Below are 15,419 nucleotides of genomic sequence, written 5' to 3' on the forward strand. Positions count from 1 at the left end.
AATAAGTTTTTCTTTCTGGTAAATTGGAAGAGTGCAGCATTTTACACAGTCAATACATACTAATGACTATTCTGTTATGCCTAAATATGAAACACACTTCAAATTTTAAGTTACATTCTTAGAAGTCTTCAGCTATACTCTTTAGTTACAATTAATTTTATAATTATATTTCTAAAGTGAGTATAAGATCTATGAATCACTTGCACGAAAATAGGGTACAGGCGATCCATAGTTTGTTCTGGCCTTGAGCACAGAAGTGAATTCTGCCATATTAAAGGCATTTAGAATATCTGCTAGTATACTGAATTCTGAGAAATTTTAATACTTTCTATATTGAATCTCAAAACCAACTCCACCCAGATGCTGGAAGGCAAAGTAAAGGATTGCTTTAATTTAATTTAAATTTCTGTCTTAGGGTTTATATTCTCATCTCAATTAGTGTATGTACTAAGCAGAAGTAGATGCAAAACTGAGATTTGAATATACCCATTGCTTTTTGTTTAGCTTTTTAGTACTCGCAGTATAATGCTTTTGCGCTAGTTCTGAATTGGTATGCTACTGGAAAATGTAGAATACTGAGTACATTTGCTTTGCTGAGTTAGAGAATTAAGTGACAATAAAGCATGCATTTGTGTCTAACTTCACAAAATAAAGCATGACATGCCGTGCTTGATTTATTAGAGAAATAGTAGAAGGCAGCAAACAATCTGAAATACACTTGCACTTTCAGTTTTGCATGCCTTATGCATATTTCTGGCTGATGGCTTTAAACATTTACTGTATTTCAAATTTCCAGTCCAATTTCATAACTTTTAAAATCTAAATTAGAGTATTTGATGTCTTAAATCTCCTCTAAAATTCAATGGCTATTCCTTAGATTCCCTTACCAGGAAAGTGGCAATAAGGCATTTTCAAGAGTACTCAAAACTTCATTAGTATGAAAGAAACATTTCTCATATAACTGAGCTATAAAACATAGCATCAAGTGTCTGTCATTACAGATTCACAACTAATAAGAGGCTATGTATTTCTATTTCATTTAGGATACGTTTCAGCTTGGATGGGGTGGACCACTGGTTCCTCCCCTTACCTGTATTGTGGGTACAGTATTTCCCCCTTTTCTACCCTTAATGAGTACAGTCTGACTAATCACTGCATTGTATATTAAGGGTTAGGAGGAGAGACAACCTCATCTGCAAATCCCAGTATCAGTAAAAGTAGATTCTATATATTCATCCTCCACTGCTTCTCAATTGCTTTAAATCTTTGGAAATAATTCTTTGAAATTTCAATGTTAAAGAAAAAACATGAAAATGAGCAAATGGGTATTTTTGTCAGCTATTTTAAGATTTTTAGTGGCTTTTTTAACTGATAAAAATTGGTTTTCTTTAAAAATTTGAATCTGGTTTATATATTGTTTTGGAAAGATCTATGCATTACCCTGTTACTCAATTTATAACTAATATACTCAAAATAACCTGAAGAAAGTCTTGAACATTACCCTTAATACCTTAAATACACTGCAAAATACTGTGATCTGAATAGTCACAACTACAGATGTTTATATAACTGCAGTTTAAATTTTTGAGTAATTTAAAACACCCTATATGTTATATTAAGTAAATAATTCCAAATGTATACACACAATATATAACATATTAAATCCCTTCTTGGAATCTGAAGTCATTCTTCTTTGGCCTGTGTTGGAAACTAGTTTTCATAATTTTTTTATAAAATTCCAGTAAGAGTATTATCTTTCTTGGGGTTTAAAAATGTCCTGCAGGAGACATATCAGCGATATACAAATTTTGCATTCACTAGAATCGTTAGTAAAATCCACTTGTTAAAACCACAAACCTTGCAAGCATGAACTGCAGGAGGATATCACTAATGCAGGGGTTTTTATAGCTGCAGTGTAAATGATGGATCAGTAGCAGCCATGTTCAGTGTAAGTTCAGCATCTTATCTCACAGTTAGAATTATGTATTCACTCTCAAGAAAGTGAGTGAATATTTTCTGCAAATTTCTCTTAAAAATAGAGGAATATATTTTGTTGATCTAAACATCATGCACTCATTAGAACTTCCTGAGGACTGTGATCTTATACATTACCTTTGAGCTTTGAGGAAAGTCTGTTGAGATGTTTTGTGTCTCCTGAACGACAATGAAAAATTTTATAAACTTTGAAGTCTTTCTATGTAGATGTTCATAAATCATACAGGAAACATGTTAGTATCTTTTTAGACTGTAATCCTACAATAAGAAGAGAGCTTTTGAAGAGTTACTTTATATAATTGAAAATTATACCATTTCTTTTCAGTTTTGTATTTGCTGTATCTTACAGAAAACCCTCACTGTTAGGATCCAAGTTTTAAAAAAAATTAATGGGATACAAAATATAGTTTGGATTTGAATTGAAAATGTTATTGGGCATGTAAAAGTTGATGACATTTCATTAATGCAACAAGGAGAGCAAGAAATTGGGTTCTTTTTACTGCATCCAGTGAAATACAAAGATACTATTCCCACGTCAAGTAACTGCTCTGTTTTCATGCTCATGTCTCTTTACAATATTTACCAGGTCTTCTCAAACTAATGGAGCCCTGTGATTTATGGCTTGGCAGATAATTATTTTATTTTACAATGCATTATGTAAAATTATGTCTTTTCTTCTATATTGTCTTCAAAAGTACTTGTTGCATACTTGATTTCTGGTGAGAAACAGAATCAGGCTGCTCCAGAACCTCATCTTCTGTTAAATCCAACAGTGTAGCTTGCTTTTAATAGACTGTTATGTGAATAACAAATGCTATTGTTGCTACTTTAAACAAGTTAAACTTTCTTATTGAAGCTAGAACAGAACTTCAGAATCACCTAGTTGAACTTCTCTGCTAACAATTGTGGCATTCCAAGATATAAACTCACCACCCAATAGTATGAAATTTCTCCAGCACCAAGTGTTATAAAAATAGTTGGTGCATTGTTTGAGAAAGTATTTTGCTTTCCTTGAAGACAAAATTCACTATGAGAAGCATTCTCCAGTCTGGTGCACTTGTACAGTAACAGTTGCAGAAAAGTAGAAAATACAGCAATTGTCTTGTTCAGGGAGTGATTTTCTTATCCTCTGAGACCTTTTATCTCTTACTTCAGCTTTATTTATTCATTATTGTTCAGGTTAAGATTCACTTGTAACTCCTTGACAGGTCTCTTTGGTTCTTTCCACCTGCCTGACTTTGCATACTCTCAGTTAAGTCCAACTTTTTTTACAATCTCTGCTTTAAATGATACTTTTCTAATAATCTTCACTGTATATTCCCAACACAGTCTTCCTTTTGCTCAAAAAATTGAAGACATTGTCATAAATATTTTTTTTCAATTGGTTCACACAAGGTCCTTCTCATGCCTAACACTGACAAAATGCATTCAATGTTTCTTTCAGGAAACAACCTTTTTTGCTTTTTTAAAATTTGATTTAAATAATAGTATAGTCCCACCATCATATTTTACTTCTCCAAACTTTTGGTTTACTAATTTTTTAGTGATCATGACTTAAAGATAAACATTCATTTATATGCAAAAATAAGTGGCTTTTTATTTTTTCAAATTTCTTATAACTTTTCTAAACATTTTTCTAAATGTTTTTTAATTCTGACCTTACAAAACCCTAGATCATGTCTTTAAAAATAAAATATATATGCACGCAGAATAGAATACAGTGTAGAATAGAATATATATAGAATTTGGGCAAACTGTGTAGAATAAGTAGAAACTAGTTGTTTTAGTACACACCTATTAATGGGAAAATCCATTAATTACCTGTAATTTGGGTTGGAAGATAGATAAGAGACAAAGCCAGACTCTTCTCAGATGTGCAAAAATGGCAACAAGACAATAGCTTTAAGTTGGGTTAAGGGAAATTCTTACTTGATGGAAGGGATTTTAGGGAGGTTTATGGTTCAAATTTTTTCATTTGGGGGATAGGGGTGTTTGATTTTCATTTTGGTGGGGGTTTTTGTTTGGGATTGGGATTTTTTGGGGTTGGGATTTCTTTCTTTTTTCTTTTTTCTTTTTTTTTTTTTATGTCGGGTAAATACTGGAACACTAGCACATAGTGGATTATAGATCATACATTCAAATCAACATGGTGCATGGTGCACCACCCTGATTTCCATTTGTGGGACAAACTTATGAAAATTAGTTTCTTGGAAAAAGTCCATTGAGACAAAATAGGAGTAATTAACTGAAAATGAGAAAGTTTTAATTACTTAGATTACTCTACATTTTTAGGCTCCTAGAATCTAAAATTTCTCCTAGTTCCTCTCTAACCATTATTTGGATCATGTCAAGTAGGTTGCAGTTTCTCTCACAGATATACCTAATTTTCATTCACTGTTGCCTCTACAGCCAGTTCATAGCTGATCACCAAGCACATGGAGCATGCTTCTTCCCAGGGTACCATTCCAAGCTATTCAATGACAAAATTTGTAGTTTTGAGGTAAAAGAATTATTGCAATCTCTCTCTCTCAATTCCTTCTCTCTCTTTCTTCCTTTCCTGTTCTGTCGTCATCTGCTAGACTGCAATATCTCATATGTTTATCACCTGATATAAACATTGATAAAATGGGATAAATTGTCATTATTAACTGTGAGTAAAATTCCCATCTCCAATAGTGCTGTGGCAAAGTACATATACTTTATCCTTTCAATGTAAAGAACTTTTATCCTTAGATAGCCATTGTGTGAATCAACAGGTAACCAGGGCAACCAGCAAAACACAGCTCAAATGCAAAGAGTAAATTTATTTCATTACCTTGCCAACAATGCTGGGAGGCAGAGACACACAGAGACACAAGCTCCCTTAGGGTTACTTCATCCTCGTGGGGACAGTAGGGCTCACAGCCTGCCCCAATATATGAAAGGGCTTTGTGCATGCACAGCTTATCACAAGGCTGTGCTTTTATGAGCTCTCTGTCTCCCAGCAGGAGGCTCAAGCATGTCTGTGAGAGTGTATTATGTCTGCACAGGAATTCTACTTCTCAAAACAGGCAGAGGATAAACAACACTAGGCATAATAAATGGAGTTTTCCCACACTGACATGCTTAGCATTCCCAGCTGCAAATTCACTTTGAGAGAAACTATTCCCTCCTCACCAAATCTTCGTTTTAACCTATCTCTCTCAACAGCCATCTTCAATCCAACTCCACGTATGCACTCCGATGAGACAGGGTATCTTATGTGGGAATATTTTTCCTGTACTGCATCACCAGTCATTTTCCTTCATGGACACCTCCAAACCTCACACTAAGCAACCATGGCAGAAATCCCAGAGCCTCTGCTGAGGGTCTCTCTTAATCCTTAACACGGGGCCATGTTTTTATTCTGTCTGCTGGCCCTCAGGTCCACTACTTCCATTGCTTTTGTGACAAACATTTTCAACTGACTTAGCTGCTCCTAAATTAAGCCCCATAACTGTTTCCTCCAATCTCACTGATTTACTGCTGTGTTATGACTTGTAGAAGAAGCTCCTCTAACTTCAGAGAAAGGCAGTTTCCATCATCAATTTTACAGTACCAGGGAAAACAGAAAGCCATTATTATAGCATCAGATAGTTAATCTTTCTGATTAATAGGTGGGGTTTCTTCATGGTCTGCCTCAGATGCTCTTTTGATCCCCTGCCTGGGATAGCTACTGTATGTTTACATATAGTTACTATGTCCTTTCTTCCCTTGCCTCAACTCTTCCACAGTTTAAGAGAGAATGCACTTGTCTGTTACTTGATACCCACTTGGTCAAGTCAGCATGGTTTCAGAGTCTTCTAGATTTCCTTGTGTGTTGTCCTCCAGGTCCTTCACTATGAGCACATGGTAAATGCAGATCCCACTGTCACCTGTGCCTACATCTGTGTCCATTCATTTACCCTCTGCCATTCCAGCAGTCTTACCTATGTGCTGCACCAAGAATCCAAACCAATTTCTACTTGCTCACTTCTCCATCTCTCACTGCAAATGTTCTCTCTGGCAGCTCTTTGGGAACTTTTCCTATTTAAGGGTAAAATTACAAAGTTGATACGTTCCAAGTGGAGGCAAATAAAGTACTTAATTTTGAGTAGAAAGAATGTTCCACACACAGTCCTGTAATCTCCCTTTCCATCCCAAAGATGGTAACTTCCTCCTCGTTTGCACCAGGAAGAGAGTTAGGAACTTCTTCACAGAATCTGCAAAAGTTATGGGAAAAGTGGATAAGTACTACTAAAGATTTTTCCTTGTTTGTTTACAGATTTCAGGAGGTCCTGATATATCCATTACTCAGCTCCAATGTAGGAATTCCTGGAAAGTCTGTGGCAGCTGAGGTGTCAGGATCCATGGAAAATACTTTCCCTTGGCAACTAAAATACATTTATTTCTCACTACGTGTTCAGCTACGTCTCCCACAGCAGGAGTCAATCTAGTAAAGCTTCTTTATAGTCTATTCATACAGCAGGGAAAAGCTGGTGTTTTGTACAATCCTCATATGAACAGTTATGACACCAAAACTGATTTTTTTTGTCCAGTTTTTACTGTTTTCTTTGGAGATTTTTTCAAAAGAAGATACAAGCAGCAGCCATGAAAAACATCTGGATTACTAATTTGCCTTGACAGAAAGTCATATTGGCCAGAAAATAGGACATACAATTAGTATTGCAGTAATTCTCTTATATATAAATCTGATATTGGAAGATAAATATTATGTAAATTTAAACATGAAAAATTGTGTATATATATGACATACTGCTTTCTTCTAGAGAAGATATGGTTTCCCACAATTATTTTTCCCCCCTGGATGAATGTTGACTGAAATGTAAAATAGTCTAGAGCTCCTTTGTCTTTTTAGGCATCAGGTGTTGCTTCTCACTTGTTCTTATTGCTGTTCCACCTACCTGAAGCTATAGGAAGGTGAACAAGCAGAATCAACTTGGGCTTTTGCAGCTTTGCTCACTGGAGTCAGCCTGACCAGCAACATCCCAGCCTTGAGGAAATTCATAGGTAATTTATAAAACCAAAGAAACAACTATGCAAACGTCTTTTTCCAATTTACTGGCATTATATTCTGTATCAAGAAATAATAGAAAATAGGCCCATGAGAAATAGCCCCTTTTAAAATGAAAAATGCATTTTGAATCATATATATCTGATCTAGATTTAAAGAGCAAGCAAAAATAGGAGCTGTAGTTGCCAACATTCTTTTAACCTTCTACAGACTCTTTCCAACAAGATGAGAATGGCAATTTTTATTTGCTAAATTAACTCATTTAGAAATCCTAATTGACCTCTTTCAGTTCACTTTTCAATTGGTTTTCCCTTTCTTTTGTCCATTTGCTGAAACTTGTGTGTAGTTGCTGTCTGTGTATGTACGGGTACAATCTTGGATATATATTAAGTTAATGTCCTGGTTATCCTGAGATATCTCAGCTAATTCCCAAAACAAATACAAAAAAAAAAAAAAAAAACATAAAAAAAGAAACAAAAAAACCCCCAAAAATAGAAGTAAAACAGAAAAACACTCATACGGCAATTACCTGCAACTGTATGTGTTGAAGAAATTAAAGACCTCTTGCTAAAGAGGACTTTACAGTCAGCCGAGCATCTGACCAACGTGTAGCAACACAGTTTTACATTATAAATGTGATAGGGGTAAGGCTCAATGCTGTTGAGGAAGAAAAATCAAACAGAAAAAAAAATGCAAACAGAAAACAACTTCTAAAAGTTTTAATTTTCTTTTCTTCTTTTCTTAAAAAACCTTCCAGGGGGACTGGATAGCTCAAGGGGTTGGTAATAGGATACAGAGCCTTTCATCTCTAGGTCACCAGTTCGCATCCAGGCCAGGTCAGTAGTGACCAAAAATTATTACCATTTGATGGGTTTTCAGTGACCTCTATGAAATAAGTTGTTGGAAGCATTGTTGGAACAGTTGCTGGAAGCTGTTCTCTTTTTATCCAAGAAGATGTGGCTGATCTTTCCATAGTCTCAGTGGCGAGACTGCATTACCTGTTCATCTAAAGATTATCAAGTGCAAGACGCACTGATGCATTTTGCAGAAATCTTTTTTTCTAAAACTATTATCAATTCATAATTGTTGTAACAGTTATTGTTGCTGTTATTATTCTGCTGCCTGTTCTGGATCTGTGCTGTGGTTCAATGGATGTCAGGCTTGTTATAAAGATAACTGCTACAGGCACTCAATTTTTGCAAAACCATTCTTTGTGTGAGCAGAGGTAACCTTGATTCATTTGAGTTGCAGAACTAAATCCCCATCTTTCTTTCTTGACATCTTTATTTTCAGGTTTTTCATCAAGACTAAACAGAGGAATTCAATCAGTGTAACACATCTGGAACATTTTTATGAGTGGGGGAAAAAAAGACAAACACTAGCTGGCCTAGAATTTCAAAGCAGCAATAGCATTATGCAGTATCATAGATCAGGTCAGACTTGGAACAAATTTATGAATTTCTAATTCCATTTCTAATTTTTATGTTCTCAATTCCATGAAGCTAAATAGCAACAGATTTATTACTGGTATCCTTTCATCACCAAAAATACAAGCAATATAAAAAAAATTTAAAAATTTAGAAGTGCTAAACTTAAAAAAACAAATCGTGGTTTTATAGAAGATAAGGGTTATTCTGCTACAGAAAGATCCCATTTCTACTGTCAGGCAATGGAGGAGACCATTCTAATTGAATAGAAAATATGCCCTGAAATCAACATTTCTACCTAAGATCTCTAAACAGATCCTAATTGCTGGCCATAATATTTGGGAGGAAGAGGGGAGGAGGATGCTGAGTGATGAATAACACAACCACAATATTCCTCTTCCAAAGGCCTTCTAGAGGCTGTGAAATACAGGTGGTAAGATTGAGCAGTTCTGAGCTTGCTCACAACTATGTTGGTAGTGGGGAGAATGCATCTATATTGCAGGGAACAGAGATGGACTAAGACAACTTAATGTACTCCAATATCCATGCCAATCCTTTCCTGCCTTGCTGCAGGACTTAGATTACTGAAAGTCAGAATCCTACTTCATATTTTATTTTACCTTCCTACCAGGTCCCAAAAGTTTACAGAAGAAAAAATGTGAACTTTTAAATAAAATAACTTGTAAATGAGAAGCTGGAATTGGATACTTAAAGAAAAATAACTGCTCATCACAAAAGTTTTGATAGGTCTGACAGACACATATGATTAATTTCTATAGATATCAGAAAAATGCACCTTTTATCTACATAAGATAGATTGACATCTTGCCTGCAAATATCTAAGAAGGTAACTCCCCAAAAGTAATTCAAAATGCAAAATCTGAAGTCCTAAATATATCCTTTTTTAGATAAATTAAGGGTATTGCTAATTTAATTAATGAAACAACAAGACTGGAGCTTGAAATAAATTATGTTGATACAAGTAGACACATATTGCAAACCTGTCTTGCTTTCGTATACAAAGAAATTAATCTTTGTTATAATCTTGCATGGAACAATAAGGCAATAAAGTGATGTCTTTAATTTGTGCATAATTCTTTTATGTAGAGCTTAGTTTCTAGATTCATGGCATTTATATTTTTAGCTTAAATTTCAAAACTATGCTGATCAAATCTACAGACTGCCATTTTGCTTTAAACATTTTTAAGCTATAATTTCATTCATTTTTAGAATTTTATTATGTCTACATTTTTCATTTAGCACATTTTTCTTTTTTTATCTAGAACAAGTCAGTGTCAGGCATCATCTTACTACTGCCAAGTCTTCTTTTTTGTTTTTTTTTCTATTAATTATTTTCATTATCTCACTTATTTTCTTGTCATTACATGAACTAATGTCACTAATTTAAAGGAGTGATGCAATGCTACAGTTATTAATGTACTGCTTTAAAATGTATAGTATTAGTTTCTGAATAAGCATTTATTAAGGAATGGTGAAACAATATATAAAAATGTATTGCTGTAAATATGCTTATATTCTTTTCTCTTTCCCCCTGTATTTGTGTACTAGGTGGTTGTGAATGCCCTTTTAGGAGCAATTCCATCCATCATGAACGTGCTTCTCGTTTGTCTTATATTCTGGCTAATTTTCAGCATCATGGGAGTAAATCTGTTTGCTGGGAAGTTCTACTACTGTGTTAACACCACAACTGATGAAAGGTTTGAAGTCGACCAAATCAACAATTTTAGTCAGTGCGAGGAACTCATAAAAAACAATCAAAGTGCCCGATGGAAAAACGTGAAAGTAAACTTTGATAATGTAGGATTTGGGTATCTTTCTTTACTTCAAGTAGTAAGTGATCACTCTTTATATACCTTTTCCTGTTTATATGCAGTAGTGAAAAGCAATTCTAGCAACAAAGAGACAAAACATTTTCCTGATGATTTTTATCTGTGACTTAGTAGTTCTGCTACACTGGTAATTGATTACTCTTTTCATAAGCAGCAAGCAGAGTCTACTGTGATGAATAAAGAATCTTTAGGACATCTAATGACATAACTTCCTATTTATGGCACCCTTAGTCCTTTAGCCACTTCTAACTTTTAAAGTTTCTAGAATTACCTAGGGATGGTATTCAGGTATCTAAATATTTTAAGTTTTCCAGTTGCTGAAAAAAAAAAAATCTCCATTGGTGTGATTAAGTCACAAAGAATTCCAGGTAATTAATCTCATCTCAGGTTTGTGGCTGCTGCCAGGGCAGATCTAATCTAAAAAGCAATTTCTCATTCAGAAGAGAAATAAGAAAAGAAAAATACCACTTGAGACTATAATCTATGATTTTTTTTCCTGATACTTCTGTGCAAAAAGTCTTCATAGAGTTTATTTAGCAAAATCTGAGGGAAGAAGAAAGAAAATATATGCAGACAGATACTATAAGAATATGCCTTCAGTATCAAAAATTATGTCCTCACAACACCGTCTATCTGACAATAGCAATACCAAAAACAATACCAATCTGACCCAGCTTTAATCAAGAAAATGCTGGACTTTTACCTATGCTGTATACCTTCAGCAATTTCTATGGGGGTTTTTTGGGTTGTTTTTTTTTTTTTTTTTTTTTTTTTTGAGGTTACTATCTAAATCTGCAGTATCTTATGTTTAATTTTTATTGCTTTTTAAATTAGTTTCCAGATTTTATCTTGTTTATACAAAATCCCAGTAAAACAAATCATTAACATGATGCAGTGGTATGGACATTGTCCTGCACAAGGTCTACAGCAATAGTTCTGAGCAATGTGAACTGCCTCTCCCACCTAATACAGCATCTTACCTGTGTGACTCGTAAGTCTGTACATTTAAATTTCATTGTGATTCCTTACCTTACTGGCACATTGGGAAAGAGTGGAGAGGGACCAATAGTATTAAAGAAATAAAATACTGAATTGAATACAAATTGATTCTGGTAACTAAAGACTTTAAGTACTTTCTTTGCCATGTTTATGAAGTCTACTCACCCATGGAGTCAGAAAGCTTCATTACAGGTGTTCAGGAGAAACAAGACACCAACAAAATTCTTTCCAAGTAGTTTGCAACTCTCTTTCTAGTAGTAACCTATTCTACTCAGGGACACATGTCTTTATTCCAGGTTCATTTCTTTCCTGGCTTCGTGGCTGCAATCACTACCCCTTAGCTACTTGCAGTCATATCTATTTCAGTGTATCTATGCATAGATTATTTCATCTTCTATTTATTGAAAAGACACAAATATTTCCATTCATGAAGACTTAGATTCTTAAATTATTGGATTTTTTGGGAGGCAAATTAGGAGAAATTTGACAATCATTCCCACAATTCCAAAGGAAAATTTAATCAAGACCTAACACAGGGACCTAGCTCTCATGGAGGACAAGCCTGTTTGTTTGTGCACCATCTACAATGTAGAGATCTTGCAAGAACATGAGACCCTCACTTAATCATGGAGGTTATTTTGTGTGAGTAGAATGTCCATGACAACAGCGCTTAGTTTTTCTGTATTGCTAAAATGCTTGTAAAATCATCAAGACCTTTTTGTTTGACATAGCAGAAAAAACAGGGGCATTTCTGTCACTGAACAAAACATCATCCCTGCATCTTTTAGGATTTGGTAAGTAAGACAGTAGTAGTGATTTTGCAGTTATGGAATGATAAGAGCCCTAGGACTGAGAAAGAATATCAGCTTGATTTTCAGTTAATGCATTAAAATGTGGAGAATCTATGTATTTCACCTTCAAGAAAACAAGGCCACAATTCATAACTGTTTGAGATTCTTACATTGCTTTCTCAATCAAAAAAGACTGATAAGGTGATTTTCTATTTGATATATAAAGTATTTTGGATCAAACTCTAGAACAGAACTCCAAAACCATCATGTTTCAACAAACATGACACTTGAATAGGTATGTCATAGCTGTAGATTTTCCTACCCTTCCTAAACAGCTTGCAGCAATAGGAAGAAGACTAAATGCTAAGGTATGACTCAGTTAGAGGTACACATTACTGTGTCAGAAACAAAGATAAAGCTATTGAAAGTTTAGCAGTTGGCCTAAAATTATATACTGAGCCTGAAAAATCTGATTATAATGATGCAAGTGGATATGCTTCCTGTTTGCCTAATGTGAACATGAATGGCCTTTCCTACTGAAACCATTTGGTTCTGCACCTCAACAACCTCTGGCACAAACTTCTGCTAGTGCTGGACCTGAGAAAATAAGCCCAGGGAGGTCAATGTCATTTTTCTAATAACAATTTCTGTGAAGAGTATCAGTGCATGAATTACTCATGCAAGGCCAGGAGGCTAGAAAATAAATACAGAAAGGTTCATCTTATACCTCATTATTTCCATTCTCCATTCCTTCAGCTTTTCTGGGTTACAAGAACCATAACCTTACTATCTGTATCACTAATTGAAGTGAATACTAATGAAAGTTAGAATCATTTTTATGACAAAAAATCAAAATGAAAACAAGCCAAAAGAACTTCAAACCAAGGCACTGAGGGCCTTATTATTCTAGGAAAGACATAAATGAGTCCTGTAAAGAACTTTTTTTTAATGCCTCTGGCAGTATATGAGTCTGTTCATCACAGAAAACTCTTCTTTTTTTAAGAGTGATATGGAAAAAAAACATACATATTTCACACAGAAATACTCAAAAGCAGAGAGATAATTTCAGAAAGAAGTATTCTGGGCTCAAAAAATGCAAATATGTGATAGTAACTTTAAGGAAAAGGAACTCTCTAACAAGCTCTTTCTTGAGTTTACTTGTCAGTGATGCTGAATGACTTTCTTGAATGAGGGGCCTAGGAAAAGAACATTACCTAATTTTTGGTTGACATTTCTTGGTTTTTTTTCTTCCATGGGAGGCATTTTTGCATGGAAAATCTTTAGTATTATAGCAATGTTATAATTCTTTCTGCCCAAAAATACAGCCTAAAAATACAAGTCATTGATAAAACCAAGTTTTATGGACTTTGTTGATCAAACTGTTTTCCAGAGTTCTTTCATAATTTGAAGTTGGAATATAATTATTCATACCATCAGTCATATAAGCACACATTTCTTCTATAAGAATTTTTTCTTCTACGATATAGTGTAGATGATGTTGTTTTATGTGGATCTTCAAGTTTCTTTTTTTCATTTCTTGGTCTGAACTTGCTTGAGTATTTATCTGTCCCTAAAGAGAAGCATCAAAGCAGAGACAGATCTGCTGGAGAAATTCCTTTCACAATTGTAATACACCAATGAGTGAAGAGGAAAAGGTTGGTGTACACAGAGATGTGGCTTCTGCCCTGATAATTTTATGGCCTTATGCCTTTTAACTTGAACTTAGTATTTGGATTTCTTGGTAAGTAAATCTCCCAGAGGCCTGCTTTTATCCAGCTAGTAAGGGTATACCCTGCTCACCAGGAAAAAATGTAACAAACCAGTGGGTCTAAAAGCACAATATTATACTCTACTGTTACTAATATCAGTAAGACCACACATCTCTTGAAGTGTATGGTAAAAAAAAATCAGAAGCTGAATTCTAAGGCTAAAACTTTAGGGTACTTTCAAAGTTCCAGCAGGTTAGTATTTTAAAAGCAAGATGGTATTGTATCTCCAAAAGGGAATGTGAATCTTCGTGGTGATTTTTTCTGGTAAAGAAACTGAGTGGTAAAACTCCAGCATGACTTAAAACTTCATTAGAAATTATTTATCAGGGGGAGAAAAAAACTATGATTTTTTAACAGTAAAGGAGATGGGAGATGCTTGTTCCATTGTTTTTTATAACTACATTTGAATCTGCATTTGAATGTGTCATTGAAATCTCCCTGGCAGAAAAAAAAAAAAAAAACCAAAACATTTGCAACAGATGCTGACTTCAGTTATACTGCTGTAATCTTTGAAATCAATTAATTATTCCTGATTTAGTGTCACTGAGGAGATACAATATATTTTATATGGTCATATGCAAAATGGAAACTAATCACTTGATCTCTTGGTCATTTTCTGTGTTATTTTCTTTCAGGATACAAAAATACACAAATGACACCTTATTTCTCTTAAAGAGAACACATTGCAGATAATATAAACAGGTCTATGCATCTACAGCAGACATGATGCTTTCACTGAATGGGATATCTTGACTCTCTTTCTTAATTTCTTCAAAAATTTTAATGTCTTAGAATTTTATGAACCTCATTGTGGAAATCACAAGATAGCAATATGTTATATTTCTATTTTTCCACCCCACACTCTTTTCAAGTTTCCTTTTTAACAACAACAATAACAAAAACAATAATAATAATACAGCTCAGTTCTTTAGCTCTATTTCCTATCACTAGTTAAAGGGTACTGTCTGTTTATAGTGCAGTACTTCAGTGATGACGGTGAAGCTTAATATTTTAAAATTAGTCTATTTTCATTGACTCTCCTTAGTCTAGGCTAAACCAATAAATTTCAAAAAAAGCCAATAATTATTCTGTTTTGCCTGGAAGATGATATGCAAAGATCATCATGTGTCTGAATCTGAGGCAACAGCACACACTTTGCACAGGTGCCACTCCATCATTTGCATCATCTTTCTGAAGAAAAACTCTGCCCATTATCTTCATGTGGTGTTTCAGACTGAAGTGCTAATTTCAAGTCATGATATACCAAAAAATGCAAGTAGTGTACCAAGACAGAAACAAAAGTAGCACTGTAAGACATGATACAATCATCTTGCCCTATTTAGACCTTGTTAGATGAAATACTGAATACTGTTTTAGTTGCCATTACTAGAGATGAACCATTGTAATAGAGCTCAGAGGAAAATAAGGGAAGTGATCAGAGTTCTGGAAAACAAGAGTTGCATGGGAAGACTAAAGGAACAGTGATCACTACCTAAAAAAGAAAGATGGCAACCATCAATTTGCAAAAAGTAAGAGATGCTGCATGAAGGTGATTC

At 34.5% G+C, this 15,419-nt stretch overlaps 1 protein-coding gene across 1 annotated transcript in view; it reads left to right on the top strand.

The window, feature by feature from the left end:
• The window catches only part of LOC128790580 (sodium channel protein type 1 subunit alpha-like), a 92,439-nt gene that overhangs the window by 68,929 nt on the left and 8,091 nt on the right, over positions 1–15,419 (top strand). The window contains exon 22 of the mRNA XM_053947446.1: positions 10,024–10,305. Coding sequence (XP_053803421.1) covers positions 10,024–10,305 — 282 coding nt within the window. The remainder of the gene's footprint in view (positions 1–10,023; positions 10,306–15,419) is intronic.

The sequence above is a fragment of the Vidua chalybeata genome, chromosome 7 (assembly GCF_026979565.1).
Source record: "Vidua chalybeata isolate OUT-0048 chromosome 7, bVidCha1 merged haplotype, whole genome shotgun sequence".
NCBI classification, from domain to species: domain Eukaryota; kingdom Metazoa; phylum Chordata; class Aves; order Passeriformes; family Viduidae; genus Vidua; species Vidua chalybeata.